This window comes from Alligator mississippiensis, chromosome 4 (genome assembly GCF_030867095.1).
Source record: "Alligator mississippiensis isolate rAllMis1 chromosome 4, rAllMis1, whole genome shotgun sequence".
Lineage (NCBI taxonomy): Eukaryota > Metazoa > Chordata > Crocodylia > Alligatoridae > Alligator > Alligator mississippiensis.
The window spans coordinates 105,818,789-105,837,679 of NC_081827.1; the positions used below are offsets into that span (position 1 = coordinate 105,818,789).

Below are 18,891 nucleotides of genomic sequence, written 5' to 3' on the forward strand. Positions count from 1 at the left end.
ATATCGTGGTGGTGGTAAATTAAGAGCCTTCTTAAGGAAAAGACTGCTCAGATTCTAAAGACCATGAGGCTCTCACTAATATAAAAAGGGGTATAATATGTTGTACAACACGTTTGCTGTTGTTTTCAAGGTGACCATGTCCCATTTTTGCCAGGACAGTCCCATTTAAACACCTGTCCCAGATAACCTTGTAACAGGGAGCCAAAGGTTCCTGTTACTTTAAGAGGAAAGTGCAGCAGGCTAACCTTGCAGTGTAGGCAAGCAGCTGAACAAAGTTACTTGTACTGCAATAAGCTTGCCCTATAGGGCAGATTTCTAGTTAGCCTGAGAGTGAAGGCTGCAAGCAGAAGGATTAAGCTGCAGCAGGGAAGGGCAGGCTGGCCATTAGGAAAAAAGGGAAACCCCTGTGTATGACTAAGGAGTCATATAACCCAAGGGACTGTGCTTCAGGGCATGTAACTCCAGTGCTTAAAGCAAGCAAGACAGGCAGTCTGGCCTTGCATACTGCAGGGCAAGGAGCTCCTGGGAGAGAGGGACTAGAGGTGACAGACAGGCAGGCACCCAAACCACCTAAAAGAACTAGGAGGAGAGAGCTCAAAGAAGTATGGCTTAGGGGGCAACACTGACCCAGAGTGTGGGAGACTTTTAGTTTGGAAGTGGGTGTTTGTGTTCCATTTAAGTTCAATACCAAAGGACCAGTTTGTGGTTATAGAGGAGGACTGAGGCCATGGACCAGAGTGCCTGGGGCACTTGGGGTTTTGAGCCTTGCAAAGGAGCAAGAAGCGATAACCAGGGGACAGGCCAAAGCTGTGAAGACCACAGCCTGTGCTCTGAGAGCAGGAGGTAAGAGGCAGGCTGGAGCTGCAAGGGCCAAAACCTGAGCCCCAAGAGCGGGTGACAGGGGTCAGGCTAAAGCCTTGAGGGCCAGACCCCACGCCCTGAGAGCAGGAGGTAGGGGGCAGGCTGGAGTCATGATGGCCAGAGCTTGCGCCCTAAGAGCAGGTGGCACAGGGCAGACCCCACAGCACCTTTGAAACATTGCATGGCACCCCACAGCACCTTTGAAAGGCCCTCAAGGCATCCCCTAGGGCTTTGGCACCCTGGTTGAGAATCACTTGTCCAGATGTTATATGATCTGATTGTTTGATGCTGTAGCTCTAAGTAAAAATCCTCATCTGCCAATAGCAAACACGGAGCAACTCCTAAGAGTCAGATCCAGCCACTGCCTCCACCCAAGCAGGGTCCTGTCACTGCTAAAGCTAAGGGGTAACACTTTCAAAACATGCTAAGTGATTTATTAAGCTCAGTTCCATTAAAGTTTCTGGGGTTTGTGCTCCTGTGTCCTGCAAGGGCTTTTAGAACTTTTATCTGTTGCTTGTTTGCAGACATTCAGCCAATACTTCTTGACATTAAACAACAAAAGCCACTTTCATCTCTGGAAGATCTTTCCAGCAGCATAAAATCTTCGTGCTAAGTGAAAGATTTGTGTGTGTTCTTTTCTTATGGATTGGAAGACCCATGGTGATATACTTACAGTGTTGTATTCTCCTTCAATTGTCTGACTGCCAGTTGTGGATTTAGCTATAACTTTCAATTTTCCAGGAGTTCCTTCTTCAATCTGCTCAACCTACAATATTATTGAAGGGAAAAAAGCTTTAGTTTAAAATAAATATATGCAAACATATCATTGTATCACCATACTGTACATCATATCATATGATATTCTGGCATTTTAAATCATGGCCCAAGGTCCCAGCACTCATTCTAAAGATACGATGACTTTTCCATTGTCTCTTTTTGCATGTTGCATGCATATTTAAATATTTTAATTCTCTGCATCTATTCTTGAAACCCACATAATTATTTCCATTTCCTTTATTCTGTTTGAGAAGGCTGCTTTAAGGGCTAAGGTCCTTGAATTATCCCTTTCAAGGCTGAGGATCTGCAGTACACATGTCCTAAAACTGTAGCTTCATAGCTACAGAAGCCATGACCACAGACATGCTTCTGCCACCCTGTCCAAATACCCGTTTCTATGGACCTAGACACAGAGATTAGTAAGTACACTTGTTCTTCACAGTATGCTGGAGGTATACAGTCCTTGCAATGGGACCCAATCCTTCATGCCTTTTTCATATGGCACTTGCTTCCCTAGGTAAAGATCTCTGTGGCTGAGAAGGAGACAACACTGGAATCAAAATGCCTATAAAGCCATAAGGCAACAAAGAAGCCTAAATGCCACAGAATCAGCTGAAACAAACACTCCTAGTTTCAGATTCAGGGCCAGCTCCAAGCCTTCCGTCTCAGGTATCAGCAGCTAAGCTAGACTTCCAGCATAGCAAAAGAAATTATAAAAAAAAAAAAAAAAGAAATTTGAACCTACTTGCAGCTAGACCTCTGTATTTAAATAGATCCTAGAGAGATTTGAAAAGCCAAAGAGATACCACAAGTGTTTTCAAAGCACCCATTGCCTTTGACAAAAACAGGAGCTGTAAAAGGAACCTGACATTTAATCAAACAGTATCAAACAAGAGTGGAATTTGAAACTACCCAGGTTGCAAATCAATGGAGCTGGCTCTCTGTTATCACAGCTCCTTTCCAATCTGATGTACATCTTAAAAACAGTGGTTCTCGACCTTTTTTGTACCAGGACCCATTTGCAAACATCGATGGCCAGCCTTGACCCAGTGACCCTCACTCTCAACCCACTGCCCCCCACCCCCAGAACCCAGTGTGTGGGTTTGTGGGGCAGGAGGGGTATGTGTAGGGCAGGGGTGGGCAAAATAAGGCCCAGAGGCCGGATCTGGCCCACGAGGCCATTCTATCTGCCCCGTGGGGCCCCTAAAAAAATTTAGAAAATGTATATTTATCTGCCCTTGGTTTCTGTCAAAAATGACAGGAACCAAGGGAAGTAGGACCCAGGGGAAGCCTGGCAGGCTCCCACAACAGCAGGGCCCACCTGGCCCCACCCCCCAGCAGGAAGCCCCAGCTGGGGTTTCTGGCCTCGGAACATGTGGCTGCCTCAGCACAGGAACCACAGATAAAGGCAAGTGGAGGAGAAGGGCAGGTGGGGACCCTGGGCAGTGAAGAAGCGTGGGGTGGGGGAAAAAGCAGCCCCTCCCCTGCCACGTGGCCGGTGCCCCATGCTGCAGCCGCTCGCAGCCTGCCTGGGGCTGCCTATGCCTGCTCCGGACAGCCCCGCATGGGCTGCGAGCAGCTGCAGCAGGGAGCATCAGCCACAGGGCAGGTGAGGGGCCGCTCCCCCCCCTCCCCCACCCACCACCCCCTCCAGTTTTTCCCCGGGCTTCTTCCTGGCGCGGAGGAAAGCAACCCTTCACCCACCCCATGGTCCGTGCTCCCTGCTGCAGCATATATTTACTCTGGCCCCATCATGGCCCAGTAGCAGCAGCTGTGCAGAGCTGCTGCTGGTGCATCTAATGGGGAAAAATGGGGATGGGGGGACCCATCTTGGATTTGAGTAAATATAAATGATAATTTTCAGCAAGGTAAAAGGTTATAGACTCAGTCAGTTACAGAGCAATAAAAATACTAATCTTTGCTATATTTTAGCAGATTCCTGTATTGTGAGTACAGCTGTTACGATCAGGAAACTTGTTATCATTTAGGTTTTTAAGAACCTAAAGATTACCTAAAGATTATTTTCCATTACATTTGTGCCTTGCTTTTAAATGTTCCGGGTCAAAAGGCTTACCTTAATTGGCACAAACTGCTTAATAAACTTGATCCCATGTTCTTCCATGTGTTCTCCAATTTTGTTTGCCATTTCCTGGTCAAACCCTCTTAAAAGAATGGATCGCACCATTACAGTTACATCTAAACCAATCCCCGCAAGAAATCCAGCACATTCAAGGGCAACATAGGAAGCTCCAACTACCAGGGTTTTTCCTGGACAGTAAGGCAGGGAGAACAGATCGTCACTGAAAAGTATAAAATAAAATAAGTTAAGGACAACCAGAGACTATGTAAAACTATTCTTTATATTTGACAGCTATCTTTTGAATAGCAGGAATGAGAATGCATGCTGCATGCAACTGGAATCAAAGCATTAAACTGAACATGGAATACTCTTATTTTGCCCAATATATAAAAAAAAATTATCAACTTTTACAATGAAGTAGAAGAAGCTACCTAAATCTTAGATCCCCCTTTTCTCTGAATGTCTTTCCTAATGGTGTTGCAGTGAGTTAACTACTTGGAAGTATTGATTTACAAGGAAAAAGGCTCAGTACGTAGATAGATATACAGTACAGTCGCGTCATACATGCATTTAACTTGCGCGAATTCAACTATATGCAGGGTGGGAGGGGGGCGGGGCTTGAGTTTGCAGCAGTGGCGGAAGGTTTTGGGAGCGTGGTGGTGGCCCGGTGGCATGCAGCCATCCCCCCCCCCAACCCCACCCCACGCTGCGCCGCTGCCACCGGCTGCACAGCTCCAAGCATGGCTCCACAGCAGCAGTGGGAGGTTTTGGAGCCAGAGGCAGTCGCCGCTAGTCAAATCACTGGCGATTTGACTATACGCGATTTTTGCCTTATGCGGTGACCTTAGAACGTGACCCCGGCATAAGATGCGACATGCCTGTACCATCTTGACAGTTTGGGAAGATTTTATTTTAGCTAAAGCATTATAACAGAATATTTACAAACAAAAAACAAAGAAAATAATATAATAAATTAATTCAAACCACAGCTGTAAGTGAAGCTGGTGGTACAATCTATGCTTAAGGTTTCTCACTGTCTAGACTCAAGCTTTTCATTTCACTTTTCAATGCTTCCAACTATAAGACTCTGTATATTCAGCTGCTTATAACCATGCTAAACTTGAATAATTTATGATGACCCTTTCTCTGGAAAAAAAAATAAATAAAAAAAAAAAATCAGCAAATAGTTCAGGCATTTCAAAGTAGGGACAACTCTTTTGTTTGGGGAATGCTTGATTTCCTGCAATTGTTTTCTGGAGAACCTGTAGCAGACCACTCTGCTTTACAGCAAAAGCTTGCAATTCAGTAAGGCAACCAGGTGCTGGTATACTTGTTCAATAAAGATATGCTAAAGTATGGCAGCTATAGCCTCCAAAGATTTTATCTATCATAAACATGCTCCAAGTGCAGACTGAAAAGTGTGAGCAAGGCTTTCCCTGAAAATGCTGCCATGCAGAAAATATCATAGGATTACATAAATAATGTTTGCATTACGATTCATGTGCATAATTAGCCAGATTAAGGCTGTACAGGCAAACTCAGTTCTGGCATTCCTTAACTCTGGAGTGCTTGACTTGGCAACCTGAGCTTTCTGAGTGCAGTGTCATACATGTATTAATTGTGTTCAATTTCACACCATCCTTAGCAGAATAGTGTGAAATCTGACAGTTTGGTTTCTCTGCATATTTTATTTGGTGTTGCTTTACATATCCTTGCACACCCACAATTTTTGCTTTCATTTCCATGTTCCAAAGGACCTAAATGACAAACTGTACAGAAACCATCACTATTTCACTCACTTGTGTGTTCAAATCATGCAACAACAGAAGTTTGACATGGTTTTAAACAGAAATGATAAATTCTGCTCAAGTTTTTTCCAAAAGAATAATGACATTTACAGAACTTTGTGAGTTGTAACAAAACTTGAAGGCAGGTCATATTCATTTAACTTCACAACAAAAGCTTTACTATTTAACACTTTTTTGCTTAACATTCTGCACTTTGCTAAACAAGATGCAGTGAGCCAAAAAACACCTCAGGAACTTGGGTTTTCCTTGGCCTGGGTGCCTATGTTTCCTCACAGCATTAAGTATGCTTCAGGGTGAATACATTTCTTCACTTGTACTGACATGCACATTAGGAATGAGGAAGGAAATGGGTATGATGGGGCTGGAGAGGGGGTTGATGAATTAATGCAAATGTTAATCACAGATAATTTTTATGGCATTATCCACTCCTGATCCCTGTCATCCAGGAGTAACAGTACTGTATGATCTCATGGAAAATCTCAGGGCTAAATGTTTAGTCTTTTGATGTAGGCTGGAGACACTGCTCTTGTTGACCTGCTCTTCTGCCAAGCCCACTCTCCTTCACTTTTCTGGCTCACAAGTCCCATGTTCAACATCCTTACTGCTTCTCCAGTGCTGCTCTCTTGCAGCTTGCAAAACTATTTTTTTTAAAGCATGCATGGTGAATTATTCTGCATTCCCTCCTATTTTACCTGCTAATGCAGTATTCCTTGTCTCCAGGGATATTCAAGTAGCGTGGCCTTTCACCAGTGGCAATAATAAATTTCTCTGCTGTGTACAGTTTCTCTTTCCCTTTTGTATTTGTTGCCTAGAAGTAGTAACAGGCTACAGTCAGTCTTTCATGCCCATACCAACAAGAAGACTGCTCTGTGGAAGAGCATCTTTGTTTAACAAGAGTAAAGAACAGATAGACAATTGCTTATTCAGTACCTTAATAGTGTGCGGCCCAACAAACTCTCCATATGCATTCTCATATGTGACCTTGTTGTCTCTCAAAGCGACTCTATAACCCCAGTTTAGTGACCCAATATAATTCTGAACAGCTTCTGTCATAGTCTCCCAGCTGTGTTTGACTGCTGAAAAAACAAAAAGGAGATGTTCACCTTTTAATGTTTCTCTATCATTTTCTTCAGCCTTCTTTGTATTCCAGACAGGATTCTTTGCATGACAGTCACTGCACGGGGCCTCAATCTCTGCTGTGTTACTTTTGTTTTACCCAAATGCTACTGTCACAACCATATTAAGTAGTGCCCATGTCACAAACAAGTAAAACCATTCAAAACAGTTTTTTTCTGCACTAGGTTAACTAAGGGTTAACAATAATGATAGTAACCGCTTTTTTTTGCTGCGCATGTCAAAAAGAGATTTATAACTGCGACACCAACATGAAATAGAACTTAGCCTTCTGTGCTGTACATAAGTCATTATAATTGGTCAAAGAAAACAAGGAGTAACCCTATGATAACACCCTAGCGAAGACCGCTAGATAATTGGCGATTCTAATTAAATTTATGACGTGGCGAAAAGCAATTGGCTATTACACAAATAAAACCCGTCTTCACTTCCGTGAAGAATGGGAGACCTCCGCACACACACCTGAAAAACCTCTGAGCATATGCGTGAGAGTAACTGACAAATTGATCACTTGTCAGTCTCCCCCGTCTCGACCGAATCAGACGTAAATCAACGACCTGCCGGCCCGATTTTTTTCTCCATTTATCTGCCCGACCAACAAACTCTTATGCAAACCAACATACGACCTACGAACCTTAAGCTGTAACTAACCAAATATCTCTGACCTCCGCTATTCACCACCTTAACGGCGTGAATAAATAATCTTGCTTTGCAACCGATAAGCGTCCACCTAATTAATTCCACTCCAAGCATCACAAGTACCCGCCTGACGGCCTTCTAAGGCCCCGGACCCTTAACTGCCCAGGTGGGAGTCAGGGAGAGCTGCTGGCCGGCTGCCCTGGGTCCCGACAGCTACAACACTAAAACCTAGAGTTACTCTAGCACAGCACAAAACTACATCAGTTGGCAGCCTGGATCCAGACTGCAAGGCTTTTCATGGACTGGATGACCCATCTCTGGATTCAGTCCTTAGGGCTTCTTGCCACAGCTTCCAGATCTGCTGTGGCTGTGAGGCCAACATGTGTGTATTAACAACATGAAGTTCACCACCTACCCATCAATTTGAATGCTGAACGGCCATCAAAAATTGGAAATTCAGCAATGGGTAAGTGGGGGGGAGGACAGTAAGGGGAGGGAAGATACATTAACCCCCTCAGTGCTAGCTGTGCCAGCACAGTGGTCTGGGAGCTGTTGAGAAGCACTGCAGACTAAATCTGGAGGCCAAATGACCCACCTGTAGCTGGATGTTTGACACCCCTGGACTATGGACGGCTTTACATGTTCTCTTGAGTTGGGGGCAGGGGGCACTGATAAACAAGACACTCTGGGGGCTTTAATTAGAGAGGTTCTCAGATCCTCTCTAATTACAGCATGTCCCCTCACTCCTGAAGCATGTGTATAAATGCCTCTTGGTTGCAATTGTAAAGAAGTCCTATTTCTAGTAGAGCACATTCTGGGTGTCCTACATATTGCTCAACATGTACTCAAAGTCTTGCAACTTTGTTGCAACAGAGCACTGCATTATATTAAATGGTTGAAATAATCCCTAAATTAATAAAACATGGATTTGACAATGCAAGGAGCTGATCACTCTTAGCCTTGATCTGTGAAACACTGAAGCACGTGTGCCCACTCCACGGGCGACATGTAGGGGTGCACACAGGTACATGTGCACCCCCTGAGATCAGCCATGCACCCCCTGGAAACGCCAGCCACAAAGCTACTGGCGGACACCCTGTCAGGTTGGAGATCAGCTGCTGGGGACCCCCCATCAGCAATCTGGTGCCCCCCCAGGCTCAGGAGGCACCAGTCGCCCATGGCCCACTCTCTGAAGTCAATGGTATGATTTGTTTTCTTAAAAGTGCGCACAAACTTAAAAACTTTGGAGAAGGGGCATTAGAGTGCTTTCCAATACAAAAATTAAAACAGCCATGATTTTCATTTCCATACCTTCTTCTGTAAACTGCCATCCAAATTTGTGGGAATCTTTTAAGGCTTGTCCCAGCAAAGCTGCCTGGTGCATCAATTTTTTAGGTATACAGCCCACATTTACACATGTTCCTCCGAGACCTTGGGGAAGGAGAGAAAGAAGACATAATATATTTTATGTATCAATGAACACTACTCCAAAATAGAATTGCAAAGCCATGTAATAAGAAATGCCTCTTTACAAGATGTCTGTAATAAGCAGAAAATTACCCCATGAAGTTCCCAGAGGAGTAGGAGTCACATAGTCCAGCACCATCACTTTCTTATCATACTTGACAGCCTCCTGGAGAACAAATTAAACAAGACAAGTGTCCAAATATTAGAAGCTATACATGTATGAGATGTTAGCATTGTATCATACTGAAAATCTGTGTAAATTTTAATTCAATAATAATGGCTGAACTGCAAGGCCATGGCCAGACAGTCATTAATCTTTAAGATTCATCTGTGTGCTTAGTGGAAAAAAGAGGGGAAAAAACAAACATTCATCTTGATAGTTTCATTTGGTATATAGCAAGTCTTGCTAGAGAACTGATGCTCTGCTTTACATTTTATAATCTGCTTCAGCTACTCACTTGAAATCCATCTAACAATGCTTTTATCTGGTTTTCACTTCAAAAATATTTCCAGACTGATTCAATCTAACAGAAAAGCTCACGAGGCCAAATGCTGCCTTCAATTACTCCTATGAGCATCTTCCCATTCTCACTGAGGTTGTATGAAAAATGTAAGTAATTTAGTCTATGCTTTTAATCCATGTATTTCAAACTAGTGAAATGTTTACAAGCTGACTTGACTAAAAGGCTATCCAGTTATCTTATTAGAAATGTACATCACTTAACTGCATAAAAGTTTCCCAAGATCAAGTTTCATCAGCAATCCATAGATGAAAATGTAAGAGTAAATGGAATTTTTCTGTTTGTTTCATTATTGCATTTCTGTCTTTTAATGGAAGTACACAAAATGTGATTTTCTGGGAAATTACAAAGAGCTGAGGAACGTGGTGGGAAGGTACAATGACAAAAGAGAATAATGTAAAATAATCTGACATTCTGAATAACTACAACTGGCTCATGTGCTATTAACATGCTATTACATGATGGGTTCTCAAAATAGTTAAGCAATAATGACAGAGGTACAGGGTATGTCTTCAGGACACACAACTGTTTTGGAAAACATCAGCAGCCTGGGGGCACAGTATAGAAACAATAACTAAAATTGTGTTTTATGTTTAAAGCAAAGGACAAATTCCTTATTTCATACAGAAATATGTACTGAAATGCATAGTAATTAAAATAATTATTCCCTTACAGTAACCTTCTTGAAAGAGCTCAAAGTGTTTTAGAAACATTGGCTACCTAAATATAATAATGTAGCTGTGAAGTTTATTTTACAAGATAAACAGAATCACAGAGATGAAAAGTAACATGAATAGGTCTGGCCTGTACACAAAGTTTTGCCAAACTAATACAGAGTCTATTTCTAATGCAATTAAACTAACACAAATCTGTGTCTAGACACCGTTATTGTTGTTAAAGAAATGTATAATCTATTTAACTTAATTTGCTAACAGAAAAGATTAAGTCTAACCAATATAACCCAGCCTTTCTATAAACAAAAGTTACACTGGTTTAACTGAACTGATTTAGAAACAGACTTTTCATTATCACTGGCAAAATTCTATGCTGAGGCTGGGGCCTCCAACATAGTTAGGATCTAGGGCTGTGTGAAGCTTCAGCTGCTGGTTCGATTAGGAGATTCGGCCTGATTCAGCAGCCAAATCTCTGAATCTGAATCGAATCAGGAGACCCATTAATCTCTCTGAATCAAATTGGAAGCCTCAGAGAGATTCGACAATTCAGCCATAGACACAGCTTTATATGTTTTTTCTACATACCTCGAGGTACCAGGTGCAGTCCTGAATGATGAGATGGTGGGGCAGACGGAGTGTCCCGCGGAAGCGCAGGAGGGGGTCTCTCACATACTTGGCAGCGGACCCAGAAGTGGACCAGAATTACTTCCAGGTTCACCAAGGAGCGTGCAGGGAATCCTCTGACCCCCAGCTTGCCAACTGGTGCCTCCTGGGTCTGGGGGGGGCACCCGGGGTCCCCCCGTGGCCAACTGCCGAGCTGGGGGGCGTAGGTGACACCCCTTCACTCCCATGGGACGCTCCATCTGCCCCAACACCTCAGCATTCACGAGCCGCACCTGGTACCTCAAGGTACATAGAAAAAACATATAAAGCTGTATCTGTGGCCGAATCACTGATTCTCCAAATCAGAATTAAATCTTCAGATTCAGCTGAATTGAATAGAGACAGTGATCCTGTCCTAGGGGAGGCGGGGCGACAGAGAGCTCCATTTACCTCCTGTAGAGCCGGAAGAGCTGAAGGAGGGGCGCACGGCAAAACCACCAGCGCGGGTGATCAGCCGCGCATATATACGGATGCGGCTGAGCAGCGGGGGCGGAAGACCCTGCCCAGAAGATATAAAAAGCGGCCCCGACGAGGTGGCAGGGCAGCTGATGCGAGGAGGCTGGAGGGGAGAGCCCTCTTTCAGAGGGAATCAGCTACCGCACCCGGCAGCGTGGAAAGCCGGGGGCGGAGCTACTAGAGGCTCCAAGAGAGCTGGCAGTGAGGCCGACAGCAGAGCCAGCGAGGAAGCCGGCTGCATAGCCGGCAGCAAAGCCAGCAGGGAAACCGGCGGCGACGGTGATACCAGAGCCGGCTGGGAAGCCACGTATAGCACTGACAGCAGGACCAGCTGGAGAGCCTGCAGCACAGTCAGCCGCAGGGGCAGCGGTGAAGGTAGGCGCACCGCTGACGGGGAAAACAGCAGCTGCACCCGCAGCAGAGCCAGCGGCAGCATCCGCGGAGGATTTGTAGAAGAGGTAACAGTGGGGCGGGCCCAACGAAGCCTCGTCGGGCTGCAATAAAGGATGGACGGAGATCCGAAGCAGGGCCGGATAGTGGACCCCCACAGCCCCAACAGCCTTGGGAAGAGGCGGGAATTAGACACCCCAGCAGGGGAGCCGTCTGGGCGGTGGGACCTGAGCCCAGGGTGAACCACTTGGCCTAGAGGCCAGAGGCACCCTTGTGGGCCTCCGGATCCATTAGCTTAGGAACCCTGGTTAGCTTGGTGGTGGTGTAGGCACATACCGTCACAGGGTGGTTAGATTAGAGCATTAGGGAGCAATAGTGGAAGGGCCAGGCCAACGGTCCTCGTGAGCCATACACCGGGCCTGAAGACCCAGACGCACAGCGGACAAGCTGTAGGCAGGAGCGGGGAGAAGCCGAAGACACCTGAAGACCGATAGCCTAAGGTGGCGAGTGGCCAGGGTGTAGGGGAGGTTGGAGCCCTAAGAGTGCCCACCGGGAGACGCGATGACCCTGGAGGCTGCCCCGAGGGGGAACCCCCCCACTGAGGTACCATCCCAAGTCGTGGCAGGCAAGTTATGGGGACCCCCTGACGTCAGCAGAGGTAGCCTGTGGGGTCCACCCGCAAGCCCAGGGCAGACACAATCTCTAGTCCGGGTGAAGGCCACGCGGGAGCGCCTACTGGAATGAAGGCGGGCACAGATTCGAATCAGCAAATCCAATCACTGTCCCCCAAATCGGGCCAAATCAGAATCCGAATCCCATGCTGCCTGCTTCACACACCTCTACTAGGGACCTACTTAAGTGGCAACGAGATGAGAATTTTTCACAGCTTAGTCATGGCACAAAGAGCCTATTTTGCAAACTGAGTATGTCCCTATAGGAACGCTATATTCAAACTAACTACAGAACAGAGAAATATATATTTTAGTAAGTATATCTATCTGTAAATAGTAGATCTAATTTGTTTTATAAAACACAAAGTAATTCTCACTGCTTTCACATTTATTTTCCTCAACTCATCATGTTGTTCCCAAACTTGAGCAAAGGCATAGTAAACATTATTACCATAACCTCTTGCACACACAAAAACAAAAAGTTAACTTTTTTTTTTAATTGTACTGCTGCAGGCTGTCATTATTCTCTATGTCCTGTCATTCTCTCTTTTAAAACTAATAACCATTTGCTTCTACTGCTTCTCCCAACTTCTATATATCTCACTTTACCCCTTTTACCCAGAGAAGTATAATAGTGTCTGTTAAGGAAAAGAATCACAGACTTATTACTCATTACAATTAAGTGCCTAGCTGAATTGTCATTAATTTCAGGAGAAAAGTTCCTTGGCCCTCAATGAAAGCAGGGTTGGTTGATTTCAGCAATATGCTTAAATACTCTTCTCAGGATTTTATTTTATTCATTAGCCGCTTATTTTAGTTGTGACCCACACCTTTACAGAGGCAAAGAAATTCTTGCTGTCCAAAACCCTCAGATTCATTGCAGTATAGGTCCTGCATAGTGAAATGGTCATCTATTTATAGACATGTGTAGTTCAACCCCTTCTTAAAGCATGAAAAGGAAAAACATGCCTGATTATTGATATAAAGGTGAACCACTTATTTAAGTTAAACAAATTTTAAACATTTAGGGGGGTTAACGATTAGAATAGATTATAAATAGAGTAGATTGAGTATATAGGGACACATTCAATTTGCAATAGGCTCTTTGTGCCATAACCAAACATGGTAAATACTCCATCATTTAAAATCTTTCAGCCAAGACTAGATGCCTCTCAAAAAACAGTGTTATAGTTTATGTAGCTGGCCTGTAGACAGGAATTATTGGATGCAATCTATGGTCTGTCTTGTATAGAACTATATGCCCAGCATTTTCTGGCAATATCTCTCTTAGCAAGAGTTAATTCAATTCCTCTAGTCTACAATATTTAAGATGTGCAGAAAAAAGATTTTCAGAATGCAGTCTGCTCAGTTATCAGTAGGTCATTACAGGGATCCCAGTTTTCTCTGATGAAAAAAAATCCCAAATTTTCCGATTCAAAACAATAACCCAAAAATCTACATTTGTCCATAATTAAAATGAAACACCAATATTTATATACGTGTGTGTGTGTATTTATTTATTAGTGGTACCTAGTGGAAACATGTATATACATATGTATTAGTGGTGTTTCATTTTAATCATGGAAAAATGCGGATTTTGGAGAGCGGGGGCGGTTTAATCAGAAAATTTGGGATTTTTTTCATTAGAGAAAACCAGGATTCCTGGTCATTAATCTGTATTTTGTGTGTCATACCTTGGCAGCAGCCAGACCTCCAGATCCCCCTCCAATGACAATTAGGTCATAGTCATAGGACTCCTGCAGATGATTAGGTCCATTCATTTCAAGTAGTTTTTGAAGCTTGCCTTCTTCATGTGCCTGAATAGAAGCAAAATGGAGAAAAATCCATTTACATCAAAGGGCTACCCTTAGTTCTCAAAAATATTTAGTACAGTGAATACTTTCAGTGTCAAACCACTACTAGGGGAAATAAACAGATGAGTTTGGATGCTACTAATGTAACTCCTAATTATCTTTTTGGGATCTTTCATTTTGCATTGGAACTTTCTAATTCCTATTCAGATAACTCAGTTTCTATATAGATACAAAAGCAAGAATGTTCTGCTTTTGAATAAGTTTGTTTCGTCTCTGAGCAATTTAGTGTTCTGCGCCTAACCTACTTTAGTATTTCCCTACCCAATATGATATGATAAGTGTGCATGCAACAGAACTATTTAGTATTCCTTTAAAAAGCCCCTTATACCATTTAACAACCCTAGTTAGTAGTCAACAAAATTAATTTCCAAAAACTTCACAAAGGATTTAGCAAACATTTTTTCCAGCAGTTTGGCACTATAATTTCATTCTGAATTCTAGAAACATGGGACCAAATACAAGAGAGTCAACTGAGGTCAACAGAACTGCACCAGGGATAAACTTGGCCCCTGCTCTCTTTAGAAGATTATCTGGTTTTATTCTGCTCTAACAGTCATCTGACTCCTGAAATGCATTTTGACAGCTGTAGTCTGCAAAGCACATTCCATTTATCTTCATATCCCTCTGTCTCAAAATCAGTCATTGTATTAAATTTGTGGGGCCTCATTTCAATGGGGCTCTTGACTAAGTTAAAAAACAAAGGATTGTGCCCACAAGGCCTGCTGCCATGAATGCTTCTGGGAAAATTCAAGTTGAAGGGCAAGATCTCTAGAGGGTAAGGATCAGATCCACGGCTGGTCTAAATCAACAAAGTTCCACTGAAGATATCAAATAACTTCCCAGACTCAGAAAAGAGACCTTTGGAAGAGAGAAAAGAGACCTCTGTATGTTAAACTGACATGGTCTCCTAGGAAACTATACTTCTGTCTGAATGTTTTTAGCTGCAAGTGACACCCAACTTAGTGTAACTGGGAATGATTATAGATTCATAGATGTTAGGGTCGGAAGGGACCTCAATAGATCAACGAGTCCGACCCCCTGCATAAGCAGGAAAGAGTGCTGGGTCTAGATGACCCCAGCTAGATACTCATCTAACCTCCTCTTGAAGACCCCCAGGGTAGGGGAGAGCACCACCTCCCTTGGGAGCCCGTTCCAGACCTTGGCCACTCGAACTGTGAAGAAGTTCTTCCTAATGTCCAATCTAAATCTGCTCTCTGCTAGCTTGTGGCCATTGTTTCTTGTAACCCCCGGGGGCGCCTTGGTGAATAAATACTCACCAATTCCCTTCTGTGCCCCCGTGATGAACTTAAAGGCAGCCACAAGGTCGCCGCTCAACCTTCTCTTGCGGAGGCTGAAAAGGTCCAGTTTCTCTAGTCTCTCCTCGTAGGGCTTGGTCTGCAGGCCCTTGACCATACGAGTTGCCCTTCTCTGGACCCTCTCCAGGTTATCCGCATCCTTCTTGAAGTGTGGCGCCCAGAATTGCACGCAGTACTCCAACTGCGGTCTGACCAGTGCCCGATAGAGGGGAAGTATCACCTCCTTGGACCTATTCATCATGCATCTGCTGATGCACGATAAAGTGCCATTGGCTTTTTTGATGGCTTCCGTCACACTGCCGGCTCATGTTCATCTTGGAGTCCACTAGGACTCCAAGATCCCTTTCCACCTCTGTGCCACCCAGCAGGTCATTCCCTAGGCTGTAGGTGTGCTGGACATTTTTCCTCCCTAAGTGCAGCACTTTGCATTTCTCCTTGTTGAACTGCATTCTGTTGTTTTCTGCCCACTTGTCCAACCTATCCAGGTCTGCCTGCAGCTGTTCCCTGCCCTCCGGCGTGTCCACTTCTCCCCATAGCTTTGTGTCATCTGCAAACTTGGACAGAGTACATTTCACTCCCTCGTCCAAGTCACTGATGAAGACATTAAAGAGTATCGGTCCAAGGACCGAGCCCTGTGGGACCCCACTGCCCACACCCTTCCAGGTCGGGACCGACCCATCCACCACGACTCTCTGGGTGCGGCCCTCTAGCCAATTTGCCACCCACCGGACTGTTTAGTCATCCACGTCACAGCCTCTCAACTTGTTCACCAGTATGGGGTGGGATACCCTATCGAAGGCCTTCCTGAAGTCTAAGTATACGACATCCACCCCTCCTCCTGTGTCCAGGCGTTTCGTAACCTGGTCATAGAAAGAGACTAGATTGGTCAGGCACGATCTGCCCGCCACAAACCCGTGCTGGTTTCCCCTCAGCATAATTTGCCCTGCTGGGCTCTCACAAATGTGAGCCTTGATAATTTTTTCAAAGACTTTACCAAGGATGGAGGTGAGACTGACTGGCCTATAGTTGCCCGGGTCCTCCTTCCTCCCCTTTTTGAAAATGGGTACCACGTTAGCCCTTTTCCAGTCCTCCGGGACTTGGCCCGTGCGTCATGAGCGTTCGAATATTCCCGCCAGTGGCTCTGCAATGATGTCGGCCAGTGCCTTCAGCACCCTCGGATGGAGCTCATCCGGGCCTGCCGACTTAAAGGCATCCAGTTCTTCCAAGTGACTCTGCACCACCTCAGGATCTACGTATGGAAGTCTGGTGCCTTGCTGCTGCCTCTCTACAACCCCAGTGAGAGACTTGTCGTGTCCCTCACTTAGGAACACTGAGGCAAAGAACTCGTTGAGGAGTTTAGCCTTGTCCCCCCTGTCTATCACCAATTGTTTCTGCTCATTTAGCAGGGGTCCTATTCCTCCCTGGGCCTTCCTTTTACTCCCTATATATCTAAAAAACAATTTCCTGTTGTCTTTTACTTGGGTTGCCATCCTCAGCTCCATGGTAGCTTTGGCCCGTCTAACTGCCTCCCTACAAGCACGAGCAGAGGAGGTATATTCATCTTTAGTGATCTCACCTTGTTTCCACTTTTTATGTGCTCCCCTTTTGGCCCTTAGGCTGCTCTGGATTTCTCTGGTCAGCCATGGAAGCCTCCTGACCCCTTTCCCTCTTTTGCCTCGCTCGGGGATCGTCTTGCTTTGTGCCCGAAGGATCGTTTCCTTAAGGCACAGCCACTCTTCTTGGGCTCCCATCCCTTCAAAACTCCTACTCTGCAGTGCGTCCTTGACTAATCGCCTGAGTGCATTGAGATCAGCTTTCCTAAAGTCTAGCACTTTCACCCTACTAGTTACCTTACCCACTCGACGTCTTATGTTGAATTCTATTATTAGGTGATCACTGTCTCCCAAATGGCTACCGATCTGGAGGTCCCCTACCATGTCATCCCCTGTTGCCAATACCAGATCCAGTATGGCATTCCCCCTAGTGGGACCATGTACCTCCTGTGTCAGGTGGAGGTCCTGTACACAGGTTAGAAACCTGCGTGAGCAGTGAGACTTTGCTGTCTGCGTCTCCCAGCAGATGTCCGGGTAGTTTAGGTCCCCCATGACTACTGCCTCTTTAGCTTTTATGGTCTCCGAGAGTTGCCTCAGGAGCCCCGCATCTATTTCTTCCCCTTGGTGTGGGGGTCTGTAGCAGACCCCTACCACCAAATCCCTTTCTCCTTGCCCCCCATGTAGCCTAACCCACAATCCTTCTACTTCCTCAACCTTGGATTCTGTCTTGATGAGGGTTGATGTATATTGCTCAATGACAAAGTGCAACCCCCCCCCTTTCTTCCCCGACCTGTCCTTTCTGTACAATCTATAGCCCTCAATATGTATGATTAATGTGAGCAAGAAACATTAAAGAAACTAAAAAACAAACTAAAAGGAGTTTTCCATACCCATTCCGTTTGTTCTGCTTCTGCATTTAGCAAGAGTTTTTTATGCAGTTCTACTGTTATTTCCTACCGGCTCAGCTGATCCGGTCCCTGAGATAAAATAATTGGGGAGGGCATCCCTAGAAAGATCAGCAAATGTCCATCATAGAAACTTCTTTTTCAGAATCATATTGTGGGGAAAATGAGGTTTCAGCCCCATTTGGTAAGGACTGAAGAGCCTACCTTAAAAACTAATGGGTAGCCCACATGTGAATATACCAGTTCAGACTGCTGATGCATTGCCCTGATACACCCACCCTTTCAGTTCAGCTCCAACTGAGCCATGTTGTCATGACCCTTGGCTATGGGTGCCCTTAGATATCCTAAAGGTGGGGTGAGATAAAGGGCTTCACAGTAAAGATGACATGGCATAGTAAATAATTTTATATTATCAGAGGGGGAATGATAAGCAACCTTTTACACCCATTGTCTTCTGCACAGACCCAACAGAGAAGACATGGCCTATACTCAGTCAGTGGGTGATCCCTTCTTTTGCTTGTTTCTCTCATATCACAAAGAGAGAAAAAATAGATAAAAATCCAGCAGAGACACTGCAAACACTGGCAGGAGAATTCAGGAGGCAAGAGTAACACCTGAAATTTTTTAGAAGCTGTTCTCTTAAAGCAATTCACTACTATAATTATATGTCATGCATAGCTGTGTTGATTTGCCTGTTTGAACTACATAGAGATGTTACTTCCATTGTCAAAGTACATAAGAACACATAAAGAAACATTAAATAAATACTAATATGCAAAACAACACCAGGAAGTAAAGACTAAATAGCTACAGCTACATCCTACCCCAAAACACAGTATGCAAATAGCATGTTAATTTCTTCATATGGTAGCATTTATGTGACAAATCATTCAAGCATCCTTTTCCTCCAAAACTCTATGTCAATTATCATTCAGCCAGAGTACCAGCTCTTCACAGAGTCAATATTCACCTTACACAAAATATCCTAGTACCAGCCTGCCTCCCACACTGAACAGATCTGGTGTTCAAACAATGCATTGGGGAGGGATGAAAATGCCTCCTTAATTAAGGTTGAAAGTAGTTTTCCCATTATACACTAGAT

The 18,891-nt window shown here is 44.6% G+C and overlaps 1 protein-coding gene across 3 annotated transcripts in view; it reads right to left on the bottom strand.

The window, feature by feature from the left end:
* TXNRD1 (thioredoxin reductase 1) overlaps positions 1-18,891 on the bottom strand; it is a 73,947-nt gene that overhangs the window by 18,349 nt on the left and 36,707 nt on the right. For 2 of the 3 annotated variants that reach the window (XM_006272981.4, XM_019489705.2), the window contains exons 5-11: positions 13,836-13,958; positions 8,860-8,932; positions 8,611-8,730; positions 6,457-6,602; positions 6,219-6,334; positions 3,713-3,938; positions 1,535-1,627 (exon numbers count right to left, since the gene is read on the bottom strand). In XM_006272981.4, coding sequence (XP_006273043.2) covers positions 1,535-1,627; positions 3,713-3,938; positions 6,219-6,334; positions 6,457-6,602; positions 8,611-8,730; positions 8,860-8,932; positions 13,836-13,958 — 897 coding nt within the window. The remainder of the gene's footprint in view (positions 1-1,534; positions 1,628-3,712; positions 3,939-6,218; positions 6,335-6,456; positions 6,603-8,610; positions 8,731-8,859; positions 8,933-13,835; positions 13,959-18,891) is intronic. The other variant, XM_019489704.2, reaches the window with a different exon arrangement.